This window comes from Pteropus alecto, unplaced genomic scaffold (assembly GCF_000325575.1).
Source record: "Pteropus alecto unplaced genomic scaffold, ASM32557v1 scaffold7, whole genome shotgun sequence".
Lineage (NCBI taxonomy): Eukaryota > Metazoa > Chordata > Mammalia > Chiroptera > Pteropodidae > Pteropus > Pteropus alecto.
In genome coordinates, this window is record NW_006494614.1 from 21,558,667 (window position 1) to 21,586,467 (window position 27,801).

At 32.2% G+C, this 27,801-nt stretch overlaps 1 protein-coding gene across 1 annotated transcript in view; it reads right to left on the bottom strand.

Annotated features, from left to right (window-relative positions):
* Positions 1-27,801, bottom strand: part of RIMS1 (regulating synaptic membrane exocytosis 1) — a 416,356-nt gene that overhangs the window by 89,137 nt on the left and 299,418 nt on the right. Inside the window, 4 exon segments of the mRNA XM_025042852.1 lie at positions 3,340-3,369; positions 7,111-7,223; positions 14,820-14,891; positions 22,938-23,021. Of these exon segments, the coding sequence (XP_024898620.1) occupies positions 3,340-3,369; positions 7,111-7,223; positions 14,820-14,891; positions 22,938-23,021 (299 nt within the window).

Here is a 27,801-nt window from a genome sequence, read left to right on the forward strand (position 1 = left end):
AAATTGCTTCAAAGTCAAAAGTTAACACACTTAAGAAATACTATCGAAAGGCACATAAATTAGAAATTTATTATAATAACATTTTTTCTCACCTTGAAGTCATTTAATTTCTGGTTCTGTTTTGATCTTCTTATATCATTATTTCGATGCCCCCAAACTACATTGTTGGGCTCTTTAAAACTGTCCAAGAAATGTAGCAGAGAGGGAAAAATTGGCTTATTTTTAGATGAATAAGTTAAAATATGCCTACAAAGCAGTTTGTGAAACGTAAGATGATATGGTCTCTCAGCTTTAAATGTAAAAGAGGGAGGTAGAAGGTAAATAACGTAGTATGAACATTTATAGTTCCTCAGTAAACTTTTCAACCCCAAGCATGTGTTAACTTTATTCAAATATACCAGCTTCGTTTTCTCAAGCTGCATGGTAATTTGAGAGGCAAGCCAGGTATTAGAAGATTTAGTGGAATGGTGAAAAATTTGGTCATCGTGGGCATGTAAAACCTCTAACCGGGCCTCTCTGAGATCCTGGTGTTGTGTGGTAGACATGGGGACGTGGAAAGAACATGAGTTACGGAGTCAAAATCTGGTTCTGCCTTACAGCAGCTTTGTTACTTTAGGCATTCCACTTAACCCCTTTGATTCTCTCACTATAAAACAGGTAAGGATACCTTCCTTACAATTGTGCATGTGTTACTATAATTATAGGGTATTGCAGGCACAGTAGATAATAAATGCTGTTTGAATGTTGGAGAGCCTATAGAGGAAAGTGGTTAAGAATATGGTCTTAGGAGTGAGGCTTGAGGCTAGTTCCCAGTTCCACCACTTACCAAATTTATGACTGATAAAGAGCCAAGTTTTTAATTTTTTTAAGCTTTAGCTTTCTCAGTTAGAAAATGAGGATATCAATAGTTATGTCTCAGGTTGTTGTAACGATACAAAATAAATATATGGCATTCTTTTTACAGACACTGACATAAAGTGCTCAATAATTTCTTTTTATCATTAAAAATGTTAATAGCATTTTATACCTCTATGTGTTTTACAGACTCATAATTTATAAATATATATGCTGGAAAATTATACGCTGGTTCCCTACAGTCAGGGTGACCAACTGTCCCAGCCTGCCCGGAACTATCCTGGTTTTAGCACTGAAAGTCATGCACCTTGGGAAACCTCTCAGTCAACAAACTGGTACCACTGGTTGTCCTCCAAGTTCATCTATAATTTATCAAAAATAAACTCTCACTAGGAGCTCCATGGCCTATACTGTCAGCTAGGCACGTGGTGTCCCAGTCTTTATCTATCCAGGGAGAACACAGGTAAGTTAATTCTCCAATATGATTGATCCCAGAAAAGACCAACTTACGGCAGTGGGATTTCTATGCAAAATAATTGTTTTTTCTTTCTTACGGGGTACGTGAACTTAAAAATTTGACTTTAAAAAATTTCTTGAACTTGTCTCTATCCTTTCTGGGCTTTTCAAACTTTTTGTGGCTAAGCTGTGCTCTTTTAAAATCCATGAGGGGTGTAGTATCCTCCACCTTGCCTGGATGCATTTTGGGAAGTGCCTCTTTGGTCGTTTTTCGACATGTGGTTCATACTGTGAAGCAGATTCACATCCCATGTATAAGAAAGACTTGTCAGTGATGACACATTTCAGCCAGGACACAATGACCTGGTAAAAATGTAACAATCTGACATGCTCTGTGGCGAGCCTCTAAGAGTGCATACTTCCTACAGATTTTAGATTGTACCACTTAGGGATTTTGTTTTGTTCTGATTAGGTAATCATAGCTTTTGGCTAGTAATAATATATATGGAAGAGCTCTAAATAAAGAATTATTATACTTTTCTTTTTTTTTTTTTTGGCTAAATGAAGTAAGTTATGACTCATTTCTAATACAAAATTTTAATGCCTTTATTATTCTAAAATTTGTAAATCCAAATTAATTATTCTGAATCTAGGTACAAATATATTGGTCATTTTTGCACTACTGAATTTAAAGTGTTTCTAGCATCTGAATTAAAAATGCAGGATGGCCAGTATGTAAAATCCAAAACATCTTAATCAAATTGAATATTTTTTTATTTTTTAATTAATATATTAATTTTTAATTAATATTAATAATTTAATTAATTTATTGCCTAGTATGTTAGGCAGTATGCTAGAATATGTATTATGTGTCGGAATTAAATGCTTTTTTGTAAATTCAAACTAAAATAAGTAATTAATTATTATCTCCCATTTTCACACTGTAACACTGAGATACATAAACACATACCTCAATATACTAGGAATTAGGGATAATATATTCGGAATTTGTACCTATTAAAATAGGATACCCACAAGTATAGTAGGAGGAGGTCAAAAGTAAGGGAACTGGCTTGTAGTCTACTGCTCATCAGCAGTATGAACAGGTCCATCTCTTTAATCTCTCCGAACCTGAGTTTCATCATTCATGATGGGGATGATGCTACTCTTGGGACTAACTTTTAGGGTAACTACGGCCAATAATCTGATTCAATCATTAATCCACAACTATTAAGTAAATGTACTTTTATTAAATGATAAAGCATTATATAATTTTTAAGTATTAATATTTCATAAAGTAAAAACTCACGTTCAAATATTTAATTATCAGGACAACAATAACATGGAATAGGAATGGTGTGGGTGGTACATGAGAGTTGGATGAGGTGTGCGTCTACTTGAAACTCAAGTCCAAATATCAAAAATCAAATATGATGGAAAAGATGATAAGGTAAGATGTGAGCAATGTACCAACACAGCAAGCTGAGTGGTTTTCCTCCTATATCCCTCAGGAAGATAGAATTGGTGGGCATTATAACAATATTGAAGCCATGAGGAGTAACATTTCAGCAGCTACTTCCTGGATGCAGGACTGCTTGTGGGGGCCAAACATTTGTTAAGGTTACTGTTATCAAAAGGGAAAATCTAAGGATTTTCTACTCCTTTGTAATAGACATTATGGGAACAGAAGGTAAGAATTAAATATTTTATCTATGAGCAAGAGAATGTAAACAAACAAACAAAAACATATAAAAATATGATATTATTTTCCAAAAGAATCGTTTTCTAGTTGTCAGTCTAAATAAATTTTGAAGCAGAAATAGTCTTAATTTTAATAGTTTCTTCTTTGATATGAACTGCTCAAAATACAAAATAATTAATATCAGAATACCCTACAAAATCATTGCAGGGAAAAACCACCTGTTAAATAATTCTGCTCATTATTTCAATAAAAACAGTTATAAAACTCTCATATTGTGAAAGAAAAGGAACAATATTAAATGGTTAATAAGTTACATTAATATTTACCTTTTGTGGAAGAGTTATATTTTTCTTGTTCTTCAATGAATTAAATGCACATAATGATGGAAACAAAAGAAAGAAATCAGCAAATTTATAGTTAGACATGGAAGTGTGATTCAACACAATGGTATGAATAAAAATGCATAACATATAATGTGACAATGACAAACCATAAGGAAGTCTCAAATATGGTACTAACATTAAAGAAAAAATGAATACAACAATTTAGAGATAAAAACAAGAACATTGGGAAATTAATACATTTGGCATCTGAAAAGTATATCTTGTGCTATTTTTCTTGCCTTTTAAGAATTAAAAAATATTTCAGCATAAATTTTACTAAAATGTTTTCATTTTAATCCACTGTGAATTTTTATTGTAAATGTATTTAAACACATATTTAATATTCATAACTAACATTTTTATTTAAAAATGACAGCATTTTAGATAATTTGAAATTTCACATAATAGAAAAAATAAATTCTATTTTCTATTAGAAGCAGACTTTTTCCTTTCACTGTGAAAAATATTCTGTTACACCTTCTACATGAAAAAAATATATTCTAATTTAATTAATCCTTTCTTCCTTCTCAAATCAATTATCTCAAGGGAAAATTGTTTTTTGGAGACTATATTTCTTAGATATTCCATAAAGCTTTGTATCAACTTTCTTGCTGGTACACTATTTATTGAGAAATAATGGTCTATCTAGATATTTCTGAAGAGGAATATCATCAGAGTTATAGGTAGCAGATATAATAGAACACATAAAACACAGCTAGTGTACCAAGTGTTAAGTTACAAATGATCTTTAAATATTTCTTTAAAAGACATCCAGTTGAGAAAAACAAAAAAAATCACTTGGTTTCAGAAAACTATACATTTTTATGCAAGCAATCATGCTGCTTTCAAACTTCACTCTACATAAGGACTACACTGGAATACAATGTTGGACTATAACCAGAAAAATTTCTCGCAAGGTTTTGCTCTCGATTATCACATATCATTTGAGTTACCTAAATTTTAAGGCTATTTTTTCAGCGACTTTATCTCAAAGTCTATATTGTAAGCACTCCTCTTTTCTCGTAACTATACTTTAACATAATCCGATTCCATATAGAAAATAGGTTATCACTTTTAATTTAAAAAAAAAATAAAATCTGTGAAATACTTTTTCAAAAATTAAGTGTAAATGTCTTTTCGAATGGTCTGGTAGCCTTTAAAATGATATAGGTTGCTTTTATGGTACAGAGAGTGTAGTAAAACTGAATTATGGAGGGAAAAAATATGTACCCAAACAATCTAAGAATCTCAGTACACATCCTAAACACAATAATGTAGATAACTGCATCCAGAAATCATATATGAATAAAATTATTTTATACGTTCAACAAAAAGTTGTATCACTATCCAGGAATTTAAACTGTTTGAAACATTTGCTCTTACCAAGCAAATGCTTATTATTAACTCAATTATTTTTCAAAAAGGAAAATTACCCTTTGTTAAAAATAAAACAAACAAACAAACATAAAAAACAGGAAGGCAGTCAAGTGCACTAGAGCCTTAATTGCAAATAAACTGCATTAATAATCTTCATAAAAGATAGAACTAAAGTATAATAAATAATATCAAAAGAAAAAAGATAATTCTAGAGCCCTAAGAACAACAATGAAAGCAATGTTAAATAGAATGTACTAAATTCTGTCTAGCCCATGAATCAAATTAGAAGTTTACTTTTAAAAATATATTTTAGGATACACAAAGATGTCATGTGAACTGTTCAGTTTGAAATAGATCCATAATAAGATGGCAGACAGTATCATCATTTACCAAAAGTCCCAAAGCATATGTTAACATCATAAAGTAAATCAAATCTATTTTAATTATAGAAGAACATTGAGCCACAATAGTACATGCTGTCATATTTTTAAAAGGTTATATCTATATAACAAGTATTTACTAGTGTATGTGTGATATTAAATATCAAAATAACTCCATCAATTTCATCCTCAGTCACTCCTTTCTTCCCACCTTAATTCAATCCTTATAAATTGATGATTATTCTGAAAGACAACTGTGAATATGAATATCATAAATAGTAATGATGGCATTAACAACAGAACATGAGCTTTTTTAAAAACCAAAATTCAGCATACAATCCAATTGATTTTATAGATGCGATTCTTATTTCTACAGAAATTACAGATAACTATAATTTTACTATATTATAGTTATACGCAGTACCCTGGTTTCAACCTGAAGTGTTTCAGCAACTGGAGGAAATGCAAAGAATTTTAGGAACATGTGACTTTTTGGATATCAATCTTTAGCAAATATGGTCAGTAATATGGAGTTTGTAGCTAAACACCAGAATTTGTAGTTCATTTAGTTGTGCAACAGGAAGTCATGAATGGATACTTTAAATAAACACCAAAGTTTATTTTTTAAAAGTAAATTTTAAAACAATTTCATCTAGGCGACTGCTAATTACAGTCTTAAAACATTAATTATGAATTATCTTCTCAAAATGTTCCCAGAAAAAAGAAGTTTGTTAAACACGTGAATTGAGTTCAATGAATTAATTGCTATTTTAGAAAAGAAAGTCAGAGTTTCACAGAGCCTCATATTTTCCTGATTAACGACATGAATATGATTTTAAGAAATCATACAAATCCAGAGTTTACTGTACATGTATTCATCTATCAGTAAGTTGATACTTCTTAAAATCTACACTAATTTTTCTATAAGTATTCTTCTTACGAACTGTCATATCAGTCTTTGAAACAATGTATTTATCTTCCTAGATCTTTAACATTTCTGTGATAAATTCAGCACAGCACTTCAAATGAGTAAGGCAGGTACCCAGCATCCTCAACATAGAATGAAATGCAAGTAAACATCGGCCACAACCAATACTGTTGAAAAAAATATTCAAAATGTTAACCTGTCAGCTATTTCATAAAAATGAAGGTTTTCAACCACATTTTAAATATAAATCCACTGCATTTATTTTACAAGCCCAAATTAAAAATTATTTCAGTAGACTGCTTAACAAATCCCTAGTAAGATTTATGTGATAACATATACTGATAAATCATTTTGCCTACTGAGACATGGCATAGCACCTTGGGTCATGTGAAGAAAATAGTGACTATTTAAACCCAGTATTTAAGTCATCTAGCCCAGGCAGTTTAGAGAATTTAATTTCCATTATCAAAACACTCTCCCCTGACCCCGGAAAATAAAACACAATGTGTATATGTCTAAAATAAGAAAATTTTAAGTAACATAAACTTAATAAAACACTAATGTGTGTGCTGTCACTTTTTATCATCAAATTTATATAAAATACACAAGGTACTGCTAATAATTTAAAATGAAAAACACTAGTAAAGCCTTCAATATGATCAAGAGTTTAATCAAGAAAATACTTTAAAAACAAGTCTTTAAATAAGTCTTCTTTTAACATCATCTACCATATGGTACTGAGGTTTTAAAAATTTTATTTTGTCCTTTGAAAAAAGGTATCTCTAGGGCTCGATCTATTCTTTTAATTGACCACCTCAAACTCATTCATTCACTCACTCAGCAAAAATAGAATATGTATCATGAACCATTATAACTCAGTGCTGGGAATAAAATTCTAAGAAACTTAAATTCTTAGGATTCAGCATATTGCATATAATCAAAATACTATTCATCTGCTAACAGAAATATAAAAAAGAGGTGGTTCTCAAATCCAAGATTTTTGGACAATGATCTCTCTTTATCGGATACCTTGTTCTATACTGCCACTTCTCACTGGCACTTGTGGGAGCTGTCTTCCTCTTCGACTGCTGAAAGATGTGTCTGCGGGAGGAGAATGGGTTGGACTTCCTTGTCGGTGCATCCTGCAGGCAGAAGACAAAGGTCGGGGGAGAATGAAATGATGAAATCCCAAGAGGGCCTGACAAAAATCTTTTCCTTCGTCCTGTTACAACTAATGCAGATATAAAATACCTAACTAGGTCTTTGGGAGCAAAATCAAATACTTTTTATGACGTGTGTAAAGGAATATTATAAAAAGGGGCCAAAAGAGACAGAGCAATGTCTGTCACACATATTTCTGCATAATGAATTTCTGAACTGAGCAGACTCAGAATCACCTCTTTTCACTAAGTTTCTATGAAGTTGTGGCTTTCTGTTAGGTACCTATTTTTGGGAGCACTGAATCAAATAGATCTACTTCCAGCCTCTGAATCGTTACAACATGGATAGGTTAGTTAAGACAGGTTGTTGCCTAAATTGCTACTATTAAATACACATTTATATCTAAAATTATTTATAAGTAACAAGAATAGTTCTAGCTGCAGACTTTTTATAAATTACCATTTACTTGTACTTTAGTTTTAAATAGAAAAAAAATCTTAAAAGATATTTTAAAAAAATAACCTTGGGCAAATGCTATAAAAGATACTGGTGCAAGGATCAAAATTACAAATAAAAATTTGAGAAGCGTGCAGACACGTTACTACTTATACAGGAGTAAGCTGACCTCCATCTGTGGGCATTCAAACATTTTTTTTCACTAAAAATCTTTAAAACTAAGATTTTACTGAACACATGAAAGTTTTTAAAAATTCCTTATAGTTTTCAAAGCAAAACACATTTAATTCTAGGTAATTTATTATAAAGAACTTTGCATAATTAAAAAGTTATATATAAAAATATATATGAATATGCCACAAACAGATGGAAGGACATAACACAACCAAATTTAATTTTCAATGATAGCTAATTTGCAGGAACTACAGAGTACAGTGAATATAGATGTAAGTAATAGAAGATGTGGGAGAGGTTTAAGTGTCACAAAGAAAGAGTTAAAAATTATGTGTCATAATGAGTGAAAGCATCCAGTGCTCAGGAAGGTACAACACCACACCAACACCCGGAGGCAGGACATGAATGCTGGGCTGGACACTGAATAGCAACCTGGTCAGAAGCGGAGAAGGTGGCGCCGACCCTCCGGGGCCAAGGTGGTGGACAGAACACAGGGTTCTGACACTAGAGTGCTCACTCGACCTTGAGCGAGCGGGATGTTTTCCCCTAAGGACTGGTTGATCAGTCGCTCGTGGGGCTGCGTATCCCCTTCTAGAAAGACATGGTGGGAGAACCCTAAAACATTAGGGTCAAAAAAGATCTTCAGTCAGCAAGTTCACATTAACTTTGATATCCAACACATTGGTCCGAGGAAAACCTGGTTACTCTTACAAGACAGTGATTTTTAAAAAAGAAAACTCATCACGCAATGACTAAAATGGAATTCAATTCAAACTGACAAGATATTTCAAATGTGCATGCCATGTTGTTTCAGAGGGCTAAACTAGATTCCTTCATGTAATAAACCTCTTGTAAGTTCCATAAGGGCAGAGACTTCTGTCTCTTGTTTTTATCTGAGCTGTGTCTCTAGTTTCTAGATCATAGCCACATAGAGAGCAAGAGCTCAATAAAGATATCCTAATTAAATGAGTGAATGTGATTAGAATAACGAACACAGGGATACTTCAAGCACTTGCCTTCAAGAAGAAATGATGCACTGTAGGACTCTGTATATTTTTACAATGTTCATAATTTTACCCTGCAATAGAAAGTTTATACCAAATAGACAGCAAAAGGAAGTTGTCTTCTGAGGTTAATTTAAGCAAACAAAGCAAAATGACATAAGATGGAGAATGCTTCATTATCAGACTCACTAAATGCAAAAAGATGATATGGATAAAAATATGTCCTTTATGATATAAAAATATCTACAAAGATATCTGTCCATATATTGACAGTTACTTCAATATGGTGTTCAAAATTATTATAAAGCCAATTTATGAATTAAGGGTTAAGAATTCAAAACTGATATTTACGTATATATAGTAGTCCCCTTATCTGCAATTTTGCTTTCTATGGTTTCAGTCATCCAGTCAACCGAGGTCCAAAAATATTAAATGGAAAACTCCAGAAATAAACAATTTATGAATTTTAAATTGCACACCATTCTGAGTAGGATATGAAATCTCTTGCCTTCCTACTCCATCCCACATGGAACATGAATCATCCCTTTGTCCTGAGTATCCACACTGTATATGCCTGTTAGCCACTCAATAGCCACCTCAATTATCAGATCGATTATCAGAGAGAGATTGAGAGAGACCACATTCACGTAACTTTTATTACTGAATATTGTTATAATTATTCTATAGTTAATCTCTTACTGTGTCTAATTTATAAATTAAACTTTATCATAGGTATGTGTACATATGGAAAAACAGTATATCTAGGGTTCAGTATTATCTGCAGTTTCAGGCATCCCCTGGGGGTCTTGGAACCTATCCTTTATGAATAAGGGGGGGATGACTGTACATATGCTTCTTTAAAAGAGATACATGTTTTTTCCATTTTCATCATTTCCAGTATGTATTTTAAATAATATACACTTAAGATACCTAATATGTATTATTTTTCATAGTAACAAAGCAGTGGAATACCTCACACTTTGTAAAACACCACTGTAAAATTCAATTAAGTAATTTAGAGTGTGTGAGAGAAAAGAATACATATTGATCACAGGAAGCACATTAATTATTGAGTGCTTTATTCAACTTGTATCTGGATTGACAAGTTTTCTTTTAAGTAAAATGATTTTCATAGCTGTATTATTTTGATTCACAGTATCTCCTTTATTTCAGATCAATAAAATGGAAAATGTCCAGTTTTAGAGAATAAAAAGATACAGCTTAGGTCTTTAAAGTACATTTTATCTTCTCGAGATTTGGATTAATGCTTTGTCAGACCCTAATGCAGATCCCAAAACCTGGACTGTCGCCTCGATTTCCAAATTAAAAGAAAAAGCTGACAGTACTCTACATATTAAAACTAACTGTTTATTCATTATGAATTGACTTTTGACTTAACTCTACAGAATTAATTTATATGGGAAGGATTGCATGATCAAATCCTTTCCAGTGATAAAGAATGAATTTTTATCTATTACTCTTTAAAAGCCATTATCATGAGAAAAAATTTCAAGTGCTTCTTATTCAAAATATACTTTCTAAATGTAGTTTGAAAACTGAATACTATAATTTTTACCCTACTGAGATATTTCATGGATTTTGCAATTTCCTAAAACATTGCTTCATTCCTTAATGCAATTCATAAGCACTGAAAGTACTACTTAAATGTGACTTGAAATGTGAATAATTTAGGTGGCCCTTATGTAACATCAAACTAAATGGCAAAAGTACAAAAAGCAAATTCAGAGGCAAATAAATGGCTTTCTAGGTGAGAGTTACACAGCTCAAGGCTGTGTGACTTAATGTTCTCATCTCCCAAGCCATGGGCCTGCAGTGCTTGAAAACAGCTTGTACTGTTTGAAGTTCATCATTTAATATCAGATCTGTTTTTTCTTTGACATGAACTAAAAGTCTCTTAAAACAACACAGTTCCTGCCACCAGTCAAAATATAACAAGTATGAAAACACAAAAACCAAAAGGGAGGCATAGAAAACCACTTTGCATGAGGAAGAAAGAGAAGTGTGGCTGAATTACAGGCAGGGAAACTGAGGACAATGAAAATGCAGAACATAAAGGGAGAAAAGTAAGGTTTTTGAGATGAGAGATGGTGGACCAAGTATAGTTTGTTTTAGACCAGAGGAAAGAAAAATTAATCAAGAAATTCTAAGGTACAGGAGTGAAATGTTGAGAGAATCTAGGCCGTTGAGCCTTGATCTTTTTATGAAATGAGATGTGCTAAGAATGTAAAGATGGAAGAATGAAAGAGATTAAGAACAATCATATTAAAGACTGGAATAGGGAGTGAATGAGAAATAAGTAAAATGATAGTAACAACTATTCTTTACTATCAATATGGAGGCATCTATACATGCCAGGCACTGAGAATATGTATATATATATGTGTGTGTGTGTACATATACACATTCATAGATATGTATGTTCTTTTTTTGCATTCTCCCAACAGCTCTGAGAAGTATTATTATTCTTATTTTATAGATGGAAAACAGGATTACAGAATGACTAGCAAAAAGACAAAGAGCTAACATGTGTTAAAGGTAGGATCACATAGGTCCATGGAGCTCCAATACTTGCTTCCCTGTCTGCCTACTGAGATAGGATTTGTATCTATATCATGAGTTGGAAAATGGTAATTTCACATCCCTGGATATATTGTTAATCACGTAAGCCAAAATATAAATATATGTCCAAGTATCAAATTGTTTAGCAAAATTTAATAGAATTGTCTTCTGAGAGTTTGTAGGGATAAAACATATGGAAAATGGCATTTAATGAACACTTATTCTGCTAAATATATCTATACATATATATTTTTTAAAAATATTCTAATTCAAACCTAACTATGTCTGACTTTAGCTCACCATCTCCAAGTGCATATCTGAACATTTACCACTGAGGTCGATCCATGCCTATTCTTGTCACCTAAGACGAGTGTTTAAGACTTGAACATAAATAAAACATGTTTCTGACCAAAATCTTAGGTGTTCGTCAGATATTTCTGTTGTTGCAAATGGCCATGCAATAAATTGCTTGTACTGCAACTTAAAAATATAGTTCTGAATTATTAAATTTTTTAATGGCTTTCTAAAGGATGATCATTTATGTGGTATTTAAGGTCAAGTTTTCAAAATAGTTCCTCCTGTAATGGCCATTATGGGCCTACGCAGGCTCTTTCCAATAGCACCAGAACATCACAGAATGCATACACAAGTAATTCTTAATATTAGTCCTGATAAACCATTCCCCAGTTAGGATGAAGAGTGTAGGTTCCACAAGAAGAAAAAACACTAGCATAGAACACAGAAAGAGCATGAGCAGTTCACAGAGCTGAATTCAGATTTTTTTTAAGGAGTTTCCACTAAGAATCTGAAGCACTGCTTTAAATAGTTGGGCACAAAAGTCAGAAGTCAGTTCTGCCCATCTTCTATCTACGAATGATCACCATATCTTTCAAGACATTTTTTTACAAGGCTGTTCCTGGTCAGGCCAAATTCATTAAGGCCAATAAAGAGCCTTTAAAATTATAATCATCATACAGCAAATTTTACCAGAAGCCAAGGCGTGATCCTGTGGTAAAACTCCTTTGGAGAAGTTGTTAACTCCCAAAGGCCAAAAATCAGTGTCCAAACCATTTATACTGTCACCTTAATTCACCTGTAGCTAGATGTCAAGGTATTTTCTAATGAAATAAGAAAAAACACAAACTTAGAAAATCTAGGTCAATTTTTCCTTTGTACCTAGTTATTCAACAATTCACTTAAAAACTGGGCATGTAATTTATATTCTAATATAAATTGATAAAGAACCCTAATTACAATCAAATAAATCTATACATGTAAAAGGTTTACATTTTCTATATTAAAACCTACAAGCAAAGTAAGTAAAAGCAAGAGTAATATGAATGTGGTCCTTAAGCAGCAAACATTTGAGACTGAGAGTCAATCACATCCTTGCTTTTCTTATTGAAGGGAGGATTTGTGTTTACAGATATTTTCCGTTTTGTAGAGGAAGATGCCCAAGTATCACTTATCTGGTTAAGCACCTTCAATTGATCTAGAATCAGCTAACATTTTGTAAAACAGTATCCTACTGTAAACAAACAAAAACTTGTTCAGTGATACATCCTAAATACAAAACTGCAACATAGTAGTCATTCAATTGAACTGTTAAATAAATAAGTCAGAATGAAATAAAAAATACAACATTGAGGAAAAATTTCAGTCACTGCAAAATAACTGAAATCGTGTGTGCATGAGATAGGTAAGTTATGAATGAGGTTGAAGATTAAAAACTTGTCTAAGAAACTTAAGTTATTTACAATGCTAGTAAAGAGAATGCGGTTAGCTGAGCTGACGGTAAGGAATATATAAACTGAAACATAATCAGTATTGTTTCTGTCTGTCTGTATCTATCTAAACTGCTAGAACTCTGTGCTCTGTGTCCTTCTCCAATGTCCAACTCCTCTATAAAACTGAATTCCAACTCAACACTTTTTTTCCCCGGATCTTTCTTCCATTCTAACTTAAGACCCTTAAATATTATCTCCATCGACCATTAGCCAGGAATAAATTCTATCTCCTCTTCCTACATTCCTTGATGTGACTAATACCTATTCATTTTTATGATCGTAACTCAGAGGTAATACCCTCTGGGAGGCCTTTCTTTTTTGCTGCTCACTATTTTATCCCATGAACTTATTAGCACATAGCTTGGCATATTCTTGTTAATTGCAAGAATCACCGCATTGTACAGATTCTAACTTGACCAAACCTACTGTGACAGCCCAGCTGGTGTCTTGCATCTATCCTTGAAACTTTCAATCCATTTTCCAAAATGCTGTCAGTGATCTATAATTTTTAAACTGAAAACCAATCATCTACCTCCATGTTTAAAGCCTATCCATCAATAGATCACGGAATAAAGCAGAAACTGAAATTCTGTAGCATGGCCCACAAGGGCATTCATAACATAGCCCCTGAGGGTTTCTCCAGTTACATTTTCAGCCTACTCTCCCATCTTCTGAATCCTTTTCTTCCTCACAAAATGGGTATGGTTTCCCTAAACTGAAGAAGATATTTCCAGCCTCAGTGTTTCCTTGTATTGTTCCCTTCTCATGGACTACACTACTTTTCATATCTTCTTTTATATATCTGGATTTAGTTCAAGTGACACCTGTTTATGAAATATTTCCTAATCTCATTAGGATCCCACTTTTCCTGTGTTCTCATTGTAACTTGTGCATAGCTCTACTACAGCTATGACACGTGAGTGCATTCATTTATATCTACATCACTCTACATGCTTTCAATAATTATTGGATTAATAATAAATATATGTTAAATGGATTTTGGTGTTTCTTAGAGCTATGTAAATAATGTGGCTATATTTTACATCTAAAATAATCAAAAAATTGAAGAATTAGATGAATTACAAATGAAAGATCACGAATCCTTAAAATTTTTACATTAACAGCAGGTATCTGTGGTTATAATATACAAGTAGAATCTTAGATTATCCATTTGTGAAAAAAGATGGCATCACTCAAATAACACTCAAAAATATTTGCATACTGCAGTTACTACGTTTATTGCTAACACTTAACTGATCTCAGAAACAAAATACTAATGTCCTAATATGTACACATGAATAAGTGTGGATGGATTTAATTCTCTTTAATAATCAGAATGATCACTAAATAAATACATAAGATTTTTCTTAAGCCCCAAGACTTAAGGGCTGCCTCCAAATCACCCTTCTCTTACTTTTTGAATGTTATTATTTCTATATAGTAGATTTATTTACATGGATGTCTTTCAACATGACAATTTGTATTTAAGAACTGATCCTATAAAATAAGAGTGAAGGTACTCCTGAGTATGTCAGTAAGATAGAAGATGGCCCGCACAGCACAACACCAAGCCTACCTTTCTTCATCAGAGGCAATGCCTTTCCTAGTCTGTTTTTGGATGCTAGATCTTTCAGACTTTCTGGAGTGCCTGTGGAATGAAATGTTAAAGAAATACAAAATATATGATGAATAAAGCCACAGGAATATCATACAATGATAAAAGCAACAGACATGAAAAATGGCAACTATCTTACCTAAATGGTTTTGTCAATCAATTCTTTTTAAAATAAAATAAAAATAAAAATCAGAACTGGTGCTGTATGGAAGACACAAATTGACCAACAGGAGACACAAAATGCTGACATTCCATTAGTCTTGATAGGCAAATCTACAGTAATGATTTAATAGGGGCTCCTGCTGAGCGACTGTGCCTCCCATAACAAGTAAACAAATTCATAGTGAAATGTAGTGATGATAAATGTGATGACAGAAATGGTTTAGGTGCTGACAGACCATAAATGGGTGATGCGACCTCATTTTTACAAGTTGAAACTTGGTGCTACAAGATTTTTCCTTTGTTTTTTTTTTCTCCCACAAAATTACAGAGAAGAAAAATGCTATAGTGAAATGCTTAAGTATTTTAAATCTACTAAAATTATCATAAAGATGCTTTGTAATCATATAGCTAATCACATGTCACAAATCAAAGAACAAATCAAGTTCCCAATTTGTTTTATGCCCCCAAAATGCATGTGTACACTGAGCATTTGGAACTTGAAATGTATTTGCCTAGAGAAATAATGTTTATACATAAAGCTTACTTACTTACCCAAGGCAGCTTACGTATGCCTGTTTAGTCTAAACTGTGTCTGAACTACTACATATTTGAAATAAATACAAAATATTGTGGTCAAGAAACTCACTGTATTAAAAAAAAAAAAAACAATAAAAAAGGAATGTGTATTTTTATCTCAATAATTGTCTAAAATTTATGCTTATTTTTCTTTCCCAATATTCCTTCCAACAATGTCAAGGAGACAACAGTCTTTTTAAACTGAGAAAAAATTGACATATAACATCATATTAGTTTCAGGTATATACAATGATTTGATATTTGTATATACTGCAAAATGATCACAATAAATCTAGTCAACATCCATCACTACACGATTATAATTATTTTTTTCTGTAAAGAGGACTTTTAAGAGCTACTTTGTTCTCCTTACTCTGTTTACTTATGAATGCCAGATATCCTGAGTGTCCAGTATGTCAAGCCCTGCAAGGCATGAGAGATACATAGCAAAGTACAAAGTCTGCCTTCACAGGCTGTAGAGACTTCTGAAGCTGCTTGGTCTCTCTCCGTCTCTTTCGTTATTGACAAAAACTAGATTAATAATATTTTCCCCCTTAAATTCAGAATCTGGGTTTGAAATCTGGATTTCAGCTTTATGTTCTTCAGCCTTCTGTTACTCTGACATCTCACTTCTGAAGAGATGAAGAAAAGGGAAGAAACATAGGAGGGAGACCTCTCTTGCTTATCACTTTCCTTTATTAGTTGGGAAAAGGATATATTGCAGGATAACTCTATGCCAGGCATTCAGAGAAGCACTGACTTATTTAACCTCCATGACAATCTTTAAGAAGGTGTGATCTTCATTTTACTGATGAGGAAACAAACTCAGGCCAGGGCCACAGTCAGAGCTGGGACTAGAAGATAAGTCTGGCTCCTAAGCTTTTCTGTCATATACTGTCTAGCAAAAGGGTTTGATTCTGATGCATATTCTATGGGTACACCCTTATTTGAGAAGAGGAGAAACTATGAAATCTGTTACAGGCCTGGGAAAGCACTAAGAGATGATCTCTCTCTCTGATATTAAGGGTTAGTCTTATTTACTTTGTTGATTGTATGGTTAGGAGAGGGGATGGTAGGGTATAGAAGAGTAGAGATGCACATAGCACATGCCTGAAATCAATGAGTGATAGTTGCTAAGAAGGAAAGTTTGTTCCTGAAGCAAAGGGAAGGAGGCATATGCACTGCTAAAAGAGCCGAAGAAAGGGGAGGAGAAAGGCAGAATGAGGTCTGCAGGCCCAGTAAGTATCTCAGCTCAAAATAAAAAAGTAGTATACTATTATGGGAAATTAATACTTTGGACTGGGAGATCAAATGTCCCTTTTCTCATCTTCAGCCCAGTGAGAGTTAAATGAAAGCACAGAGTTTTAGGCCAATTTATGAAATTCACTGTCATTAAGGGTTTTCACTCATTCATTCATTCAACAAATAATTATTGAGCATGTATATATTCCAGTCAGTTTTAAGTGGTTGGAATATGTCTGCGAATAAAACAAAGATTTCTGCTTTCGAGTAATTTGCATTTTATTGGTAGAGGACAAACAATAAGAAACAAAAACAAAAATCCTCTAACAAGTAAATTATATAGTATGTCAGAAAGTGATAAAAGCAAACAACAACAAAAAGTAAACCAGGGCAAGAAAGATCAAAATGTGTGTTTGGGAAGGGTAGCAAATGCAGAATACAATTTTAAGTAGATGCTCAAGAAAGGACTCACTGAGTTAGTGACATTTTAACAAAGATATAAGGTGAGGGAGCTAGCCATTAAAGTATTTGTTGAAAACAAGTCCCAAGCAAGGAAACATCAAGTGCACAAGCCCTAAGTCAGTTGTGTGCCTGGCGTGTTCAAGCAATAGTAAGGACACCAGAAAGGAAAGTGTTCAAAGAGTCAGATGACAAGAGTTTGGGGGGTGGAAGCGAGGGATGTATAGAATCCGGTCGGCCTTTGTACGAACTTTCTACCTCTGCACAACAAAAGATTTATAGGAATCTTTTAGAACTTGTCTGCTTTCTCTCTTATCTCTAGTAATTTCTATTAATCTTTCTGGACCCAAGTGAGGTTTTACTTCCTCTGTCTAACTCTTAACTCTTCTTCTCATCTCCCCAAACCTAATGGATTCACATATTAGGTTATCACAGTAATTGATAATGGTAATGACAATGATAATGACGATGATACTAATAATACCTAACACTAAGAACTTGCTTTATGCTAGAATGATCGCTTTACCTGCATTATCTCATCTGATCTCACCAGTCCAGTGAGGTAGGTACTACTCTTTTATCCTTTTTAAGAATAAAGAAATTGAGGCTTAGAGGTTAAACAATTTGCTCTAACTCACATAGTCATTATGTCAAACCAAGAGGTGAACTGAGTCTACAATAATATCAGTGAAACAAATTGCATCTGTAGCATAAATGACACTGGAACATAGTAGCTAAAAGCATGGAAGCTAGAATCAGAATGTCTGGGTTTAATCTGTTTCTGTTTCTGTCTAGTTGGGTGATTTTAGTTAAGATATTTAACCTCTCTGTGCCTCAGTTTTTCCCACCTGCAGAGAGGCAATAATAATACTACCACTTCACAGATCTGGTAATTCTAAATATTTCAATATTACTTAGTATTTGTGTTGTAGCATTTATAGCTTTTGTGATATTACATAGAACAAGGATCTTTAGTAGTTTTAGCACTAAGAATAACAAGTGGTAATTGCTATAAAAGTATTATTTAAAATGATACACATATTTGTTTCTTGAAGGTAAAGACTCATTCATCTGTAAGAGTATCAAATTCAGAGTCGATGCTTCATAACTGAATGACAAATGTTCACAGAGAGGTTTATATAGTTGTTTAAGTTTTGTTTTTGTTTTAACCCTCTTGCTAAGGATGCCCCTTTTTACTCTTCAAATGCCACAGAAACTTACTTTTATTGAAGATTCTTCTAAAGGTTTCTATGAAGGCTATGTCTTTGTAATTCTAACCACTTAAAAGAATCCTCAAATTGAATTAAAATGATATATATTTAATTATAATAATTCAGTATAAAGCAAGAATAGAGAAGAATTCTTTCTACACTGAATCCTAAGTTATAGCTGTGAATATACTGTATGTTTTCAACACAGCTTTTTCTTGGAATAAGTAGAGGCTTGTGATATGTAAAATAGGAAAGGTTAGAACAATCAGCCTATATTTATGTACTATATTACTGAAACTATTGATCATGTAATCATAAAATGGATCACAGTGAAATAAGCTACTTCTACCTTACACTACTCTAGGTTCAGGAACTGTATCTGCTTGGGTTGTTACTGTAACATCAATGTCCAGCACAGAGTAGCTGTTCAATAAGCAACTCAACTAGAGTAATATTCTGCGGACATGGACAAATACAGCTTTTCTGAAGATGTTATAATTCTATGAAAGGATAAAATATGTTAATAAATAGAAATAGTATTTAAGGCTTTTTACAATAAAATAAAATATGGCATGTTCTGCTTTGGGAAAAAGTAATAAAATCTACCACATAATGTTTTAATTCAATTATAATTAACACTGATACCATAACACATAACACTATATTTTTATATATTCTTGCTGACTACTTAGATGGCTTAATGTGGAATGCAAATCTCTAATATCCTGTTTACTCATAAGTTTGGGAAGAAAAAATTAAATCTGAATGTAACCTAAATAAGAAATGTTCATATGCAGTGAAGATGGATGCATGCAATTAATATACATCTACCGTTTTACATATTATTGATATTTATGTGTATGACTACAGCCATTAAATAGACTCACTATTTTAGTACAGGGTACTTTCATTCATTCTAATAAAGGACAGTTTTAAAAAGCATAGATAATAAAGTCTATTATGAAACAAACAAAAATGATTAGGAATATACTGAATTTATAAATGTTTCTACATAAGTCTTCATCTATATGGCAACTGCCATAAATTCTGAAAGTAAAAAGTGGGTAATTTTCTTTATTTCAGAAATATTTTGATTTGTTCACTTTGAATCAAAAGAAAGCACTTGATACTTTTGGTCAAAGATGATTATAGGTATCTATAAGCTGCTACCAAATGAATATTTGCAAAAGAAATCAGAGTTACTTTAGCAGAATGACATAGGAATTAATCTTAAACACAGTGTGTATTTTACAGGTTCCAATAATTTAAAGTCCTGAAAAACAGTGTTATTTTATCAAGTATTTTAGTTATTTAATTCACACACCAATAATTGCATCCTTAAAAATATCATGTATATTGATGCAAAAACATTCTCAATCAAAACACTGGAGTCAGTAATTTCAGGCTAATGAAGTGCTGCAATAGATTTCAAAATGTACCAAATATTTCCTACATCCTCACACCTATTAGAATAACTATCAAAAAATAAAAAATAAAAAAATAAAAAAATATATTGCATTTTCTTGAAAAAACATTTAAAGTTAAATTAGATGATGATGTTGATGTTGATGATAATTTATATTATACTTAAAAACAATTAGTTCAACTGTAAGCACTAAACTTAGAACTCTGATGCTTTAGGGGCATATTAACAAATGTTTTTTCCTAATTTATTACTCACAAATTTTGGTTAATTTGAAGCCACAAGTAGATCTACATTTTATTAAGATTTATAAACAGATTTATGTATACACAAGTTGGTAAAAGTTACTATTTACATATTAAAATAATGCCATTTACAAAGAGATACTTTGTTATTGGAAAGAAGCTTTTTAAAAGTCTCAACATTTTTAGTAATAAAGCTGCAAAAAAATTTTCATTACAATTTTAAAGTCAGCAACATTCCCTGGGCTTACAAATTTATGTATTTCTTTCTCATTATTATTTTAAATATCCTATAACTTTAAAGAAATATTCCTAGATATAGATAAATATACCTCTATGTTAACTCCAAATAAATACATCATTCCACTTGGAATGACATCATAATTGGTTACCGTTGAAATTAAATTATGGAGAAATAATACATTAAAAATTGTATGTGTGTGTGTGTGCGCGCATGCAGTGCACACACTATGAGAAATTAGGACAACTAAATGCTTTCCAACTTACTAGAAAACTCTCAAGCAAAATCTTACTTTTTTATTATTTGTTATTTTCAAAATTATCAAATATGGTATCAGTAAAGGACATCCAAGGGTGATTATATAAATTGTCATCAATTATAGAACATTTTCCTAGCTATCGGTACCTAGGGCAAAAGTCACCTTATGAACATTCACTATCTCCAAATATGCCATGTTCACCTTATTTGTAAATTGGTAGAAACTTCTGAATGAGTAAATTAAAGCTGATAAGAGGTGAAATCCAAGTGTTAAGTTTTGCCAAGTAGTTGACATTGTTACCTAGGAATGTAGCATCTGTTGATGTAGTAATTTCTCTTTCATTTTTATGGGAACATATTAATGTTATGGTTTCATAAAAGTTTATCGTTAAGTAATATTATGTTCCCTATAGTAATAAATCACAACATCGATACTTAAAACGTATTTTGTTTGAATATAGAACTTATTTATAAATAAGTCATAAAAAAGTAAACTGTATATACAGAATTACTTATTAGTAAGAATTTACTTACATTCTTATCTAAAAGGAACATCTGTGATCCTAAAATCGACCCTTAAAATTATGTATACAACCCATGTTATCAACTAACATAATTAATTAATGTCTCTAAATGACAACTGACTTTCGACTAATCTTCATCTTATATAAGAACTAAAAGACATTATTTGGATTTCCATTTTGCTTAAACAATGTCCAGATACACATATTTATATTCATTATAAAGACCGTCATATTTAATTGTCCTGTACTCAAACAGTAATTATATAAGATGAAATCCATTGACTCATTTGTTTTCGAATAAATTCCAAGGTTTTCAAGAATTGCCTTTTATAAAATGAAATTCTAAGTTCCTTGATGGCCAGATGTTGTCTTTCTCAAACACTGCTGTGACTTTAACCATAAGATTAGTGCACACAGTAGGGGCACAATAAGTATTTGTTAAATAAATGACTGGCAATGTAAATGTAAATTTTCATTTGATTTATACAATTATTTTATATTTTTATGTGAAAAGACTTTAAATTTATAATAATTTTTAGATTAAAGATTTTAGAAATCAGAGTAGCAGAAGGAATTCATTTTAAATTCAAAAGATATAAATATAACTAATATTAAAAAGTAAATGTCTCAAAGATTAAAACATGATAAATATTCCTAAAGGCTTCATAAAATATCAGTTTGTGGTCTTTTCCAACATTTGTAAAATTTCTTATTAATTTTTTCTGACAGTGTTTATGTTTCTTTCCAATTGAAATCCTGATGATATCAACTTGACTACAAATACAGAAAATAAATTACATCACTTAACTAAGGCTACAATTACTCTGCTATATACACACATACTTAAAAAATATTTGTATGCTGGCATGACTAGTTGTTCCATTTCTGAGATACCATATATACTTATTTACTTAAATATATTGCCAATCTGTTGACTGAATTTCTGCATACATCAGAAGAGAAGTATCCAAAATACTCAATAATTTTTTGTGACCAGTTGGAAAAAGATATTTAAAGATAAGGACTATATATAACAAACATAAAACAGGAGAACTGAGTTAACTACAACTGAGAAGGATAACAAAGCGATGAAAAATATTGTGGCACTTCTGATATATCAGAATGAAGTGGATTCAAAGCACTGATGGTATTTTTAAAAACCTACCTTGTGGACTGACCCTAGCCCTTGACAATATTTGGTTTAAAAACATAATATTCATAAAATATATAAGAACCAGGTGTTCTACTCTAAATCAGACATTTTTAAATATACCCCTAAGCCTAAACTTCATTATTAACAAGCTTATGTAGTAACAAAACAGGACAACCGAGATTAAATCATAAACATTATAACGAAGAATAGGCTTTGCATAGAGTTTAATATATTTTAAAGCACCTAAGAATTTTTATTATATACATGTAAAGAAGAACAATAGTTAAATGTTTTTAGAAAGTCAAAAAACTAAAACAAATGCTCATTATTAAAATGGAACTCTCCCACTAAAATCAATTTTATTGTGTTTAAACCATGCAATTCATCTCTGGGCATGCGGCCCTCATTTCAGTAATTCTGAGGTGCTTCATTAAAAGTGGATGCATTTATTGGTGGAATCATGACATAGCTAGCGCTGGCTCCTGGAAGGAAGCATTGTCATAACCAACATTCCTCTTGGTTATCCTTCACTTGGTGGCCTACAAGCTTTTCGAAGCCACTTGTTTGTGAGGAGGTGTTGACTAGTACCTGTCATTCTCCGGAGACGCATGCTGGATTTGAATCCTGGGGCTAGGAGGTCGTCTCCTATCTAGGGAGGGGGACCATCTACCCCTGTTTGCCCAATGAACAAGACAGGAAAAAACAGGACATTTAGTAACTCCTAAAATAAAAGAATATATGGAACAATAGGACTGGAAAAGTACCCCAAAAAGGCAAAGTGTAGATTCTTTGTTCTGTAACTTACTCTTCAAATTTATAAGCCTTGAAAAGTTAAATTGTGATATAATATTGTAAGAATATAAGATTTGTAAACTTTTAAGTAAATAGAGAAACTCTTTATTTGGGAAAATGTTTGAAATCTATTAAGCATAATTTTGTGCTTGTGTGTGTATACCTATCTATACACATAAATACGTATGTAACTTTAAAAAGATACATCCTTAAGAATCTGGCTTATGTTTTAATAAATTAGGTTTAATAAGCCACCAATGCTTATTTGATAGTAGGCCTTGAAATTACTGAATAAAATGGCAAAGATGAAGTGTATAAATTTAATACAAGTCAGAAACACAGTTTAAGTGGAAAAAATAAAAATGCTCTTTAGTGTGTAAACAATGACATGAAATAATTCATGGGAACACTAGCAGTGAAGTCTTAACAAATTTTCTTGGGGCTAATTACTACAATTTAAAAATCGTGAGTAAAAAACACTGACGAATAAAAGTAAGAAATATAGAGATGAGTGCCAAGCTAAATGACATCACCAAAAAGAAGTGTACTCATCTTCACTTGCAAAAGTAACTCTTGATTGGTTAAAGAGTTTTTTTTTTAAATTTCAACATTTATAACAATCTTTTTTTGTGTGATTAACAGTTATATAAAAATGGAAATATAGTTCATTCTTTTGTTAAACTATCTGAGATTGTGTGTATAATCAATTATAAACATCCAATCAAAAACTGTAAAGTGGCAATAAGGAACTGAACAGTCCAGATTTGTAAATTTTTTGTATATTAGATATAAACATTTTGAACACGATATTGGCTTTCTCAAATGTATAAAGGGATAACTGAATGGTCATCTAGCTATAAGATTTTATAATTACCCAAAGTAGACAGGTCTAAATGTTTCAAAAAAAAAAAAAGCCAGTCATTTTTTTTGCCATTATAACTTGGCTTATTGAATTTATTAGACAATTTGAAAAAAAGCAACAAATAGCTGTCAGCATGTGACCAGGATATCTGAAGTCAGCAGTTGCTCAATTCTGAAAGTCCCTTGGAAGCCTGTGCTTAATTGATCAGCCGAAGTAGACAGATGGCATGATTCAAGTAGGGCTCTGAGGAAGCTGTGAAGCAGATAAAGATATTCAATAGCAGCATTTGGGCAGAAGAGGGAATTGTGTGGCTTGTATTCTTAAATGTGCTACATGTCTGTGAAATTAAAAGTATTTTACATTCATTTGAAATTATACTATTATTTAAAAAATTTTAAGTAGTTGATCAACCCAATTTAAATGCTTTAAAATATGTCTTTTTACTTTACTGGCTTTTGTTCTGAAAATACAATTAAGAAAAATGTTTCTTATATAAGTGAAAACAATTACAACTACACTGTTTTCTACATTGTTATATTCAGTTGTGTTAAAACTTATGGTGTATTTGAAAACAAAAGTAGAGTTATGTGTTTTTGTAAAGTAATAAGTAATATTAATTTGACAAGATTATGAGTAACCTTGCTTCCTGAGGCAAAATTCCAGTCCTTGTGTTTATTTAAACACAAAAATAAAGTAAAAAGTAAAGAAAAATGCTACAATTATGAAACATGCAGTGAAAGCTATGAAGGAGAAAGGTGTACATTTAGAAACAAGCAATTGTGAATGCAAGCTATTAAAAGGTAATTTTTCAAGAAATACTTAGCATAATACATGTATATCTGCACAAGTCCTTCTGAATATGCTGATATGTAGTACCAATATGCAAAAACTCTTGCTTTTCCTTCATGTATTTGATAGGATGGAAACATGATCAATTTACCCCCATTTTTTTTGTCTAATTAATAGATATTACATACATTTTAATATACATACTTATAAATTTTAACTATGCTAGTATATTTTATATGCTTTTAAAATGTTTACAACTTCCTTATTTTTCTCTCCTATCACACTGAAGGACCAAAATCAGAATCTTTGTTCCAGTAACTGAGCCATACATATAGCTTCAACTTTCATTTTCATCTTAGAAGCTAACATGGCAGGCTATGTTGTAGTTATTAATCGTGAAGCTGAACTAAACCAGTCCTTTCTCGATTTCACTTTCCAAACCAGCTTGCCTGTAAATTACACTCGTTAGTGACATTATTAGTATTTTAGTATAAGGTATTCTAAATTCATTAATTCAAGAACATCTATTTGTTGGGAGCCCATTTCTTTCATTGAACTCAGAATAGAAGAAAAGGTTACTCTGATGCCTGTAGGACTGAATTAACAGGCTGTGAGCTCTTCGCGTAAGGAAATTATAATGTTTTGTTTTGATAGTTATATCAATAACACATAGCGCAGAATAAATAATCAATAAATATTTAAGTAGATAATAAGTAGACAAGCCTCTAGGTTTTGTGGTAATACAGATAAGAAATAAAAACTTTAGCTAAGAAATTAATAGTGGTGAGATGATCCATTGATGAGATATAAAAGAATTAGAATTGACAGGCCTCAGTAAGGAATTAAATGGTTCTTATTTTGTGGCTTTCTCCCCTTAGCACTGGTATATCTTAAAACAAATGTGTGTGTGTTTAAGTGTATAATTAATATACACACTTGTGTATGTACATATCTTTCAATGGTGAATATCTCTAAGCAATTTCATTATTAAAAAGAGAAATTATGTAGAAATGTAAATCATTCATTCCATAAGCAGTTCAAATAAAAAGTATTTGTTAACTACCATAATATTAGAAAACAAATCTGAACAAATGAGAGAACTGATTATACAGTATATATTCTTATTGTTATTCAGATTATTCATTTTAATCCTTTAAAATATTTCCCCAACAGTTTTAAATAGAAATTAATATAGATAGTTGTACTTTGAAATAAGGGTTATTTCAATTCTATTTACAGTTAAGTTTTAGGTAGAACCGCCTTTCTCTTAGACCTCACGTTTCTGTGTGGAGGGAAATGCATTCAAGTAATACTCCTGGTCTCTCTCCACTTTTTCTCTCGCTCCACCCCAAGGAAGGAGGAGTGGCTTATATAATAGGTGACTTTGTTTTACAGAATCAGGCACAGAAGAGTTAGCCCTTTCTGGATTCCTGCTTCAAAATCAGGCTGTCCACAAACAGCAACCACTATAGCGAACAAACCCTCAGAGCAGCTGTAAGATTAAGGCCTGAGCCTGTAGCAGAAGCCTCTTGGGGTTCAGTGAATCTAGCTGACTCAAGAGAATAATTAGCAAGCTTTTATAGGCCTGAAGTCACAGCATCTAAATTTATTCACTGTATTTATGGTGATAACTAGATCTCCCATCTTCTACTTACTGGATCTAGCTTACAATCAGATCCAAACCTGGAAGCAGAAAATAGGGGGTGTTATTTAAGGCCCCCTAAATCTCCAAATTGAACATTTATTAAGTAAAAAAAAAATACTATCATGAGAGACAGCAGGGGAAAATAGGATATGATCACTGAACTCAAGGAACACAATACAGTGGACTAAACAAACATTGTACTAAATAAAATAGAATATATTTTAATAGAAGTATATAATACTACATGGGCCCAGAAAAACAAATAAATGATTCTGACTGGCAAAAGAAAGGGAAGTGTGTGCACGTGTGTGCATATGTGCGTATGTGTGTGTGTGTGTGTGTGTGTGTGTTGGCGGGGTGGTACAGGGTTAGAAAGGTTTTATAGAAGATATGGTTATTTGACTTGCATTTCTGAAGCATGAGTAGAATTTTTAATTAGACAACAAAGGAAAAGGGCATTTTAACGTTAATGGAAAGAAAACTAAAGAGACAAAAAGTAATAAAAACTATTAATAGAGCTTATGAGAAAGTTAATGGGGGCAGGAGTAATACTGGAACTGGAGATGGGTTGTAATATAACCAAGGTGAGAAATCTGTTTTGGAGATTCTCAAAAAGAAAAATTAACAGGATTTACTGACTCACTGAATGTGAAAGAGGAGCAGAAATATTTCTAGATCCTGTGGCTGGTTACATGTCAAGGCCATCAAATGTAAGAAAAATTCAGAAAGAGGACACATTAGGCTGTGAAAGGATGTAAGGGAAGGTAATGAATTTGATTTAACTTTTGACGTACACAGGGTCTGGCAACCATTTATAAATTTAGGCCTAGTCTCAGGGGGAAGGTCTGGCCTGGCCAGTTACAGTGGAGTGTTGTCTTCATATGCCTTAAGAGTAAAATTTTGATAGAAATATCACTTCAGAAATGGAATGGCTGGGGCAGAAGAGGAAAAGTGAGGGTGGAGCTAAGAAAATACATAACTTGGAAGTGATGGGGGTAGAATGGATGCCTGTTTAAGGAGACTGTCATAATAGAGGCATAGGAAAATCTATAGAGGGTACTAAGAAAGGAGAGGTTCAAGTGACAGAGTGGTTTATGTAAAATGTTGCAGGATGCTGCTGGAAAACTAGGGAGCCAATATAATCTTGAGAGGAATTTCATCATAGTGGTAGAGTGGGAAGGAGGAGCAGTCAGATGGTAGTATTTACTACGAGATAAAAAATGGAGGTAGTAAGTATAGGGTAGTAAGTGCCCTTTGATGAGCTTTCAGTAAGGTTATGAATTTTTATGAAAGATCAAGGAAGAAGATAAAACATCCAAGAAAAGTAATTATTGTTCAGTGGCTCTAAAAATCTGTCTCTGAAC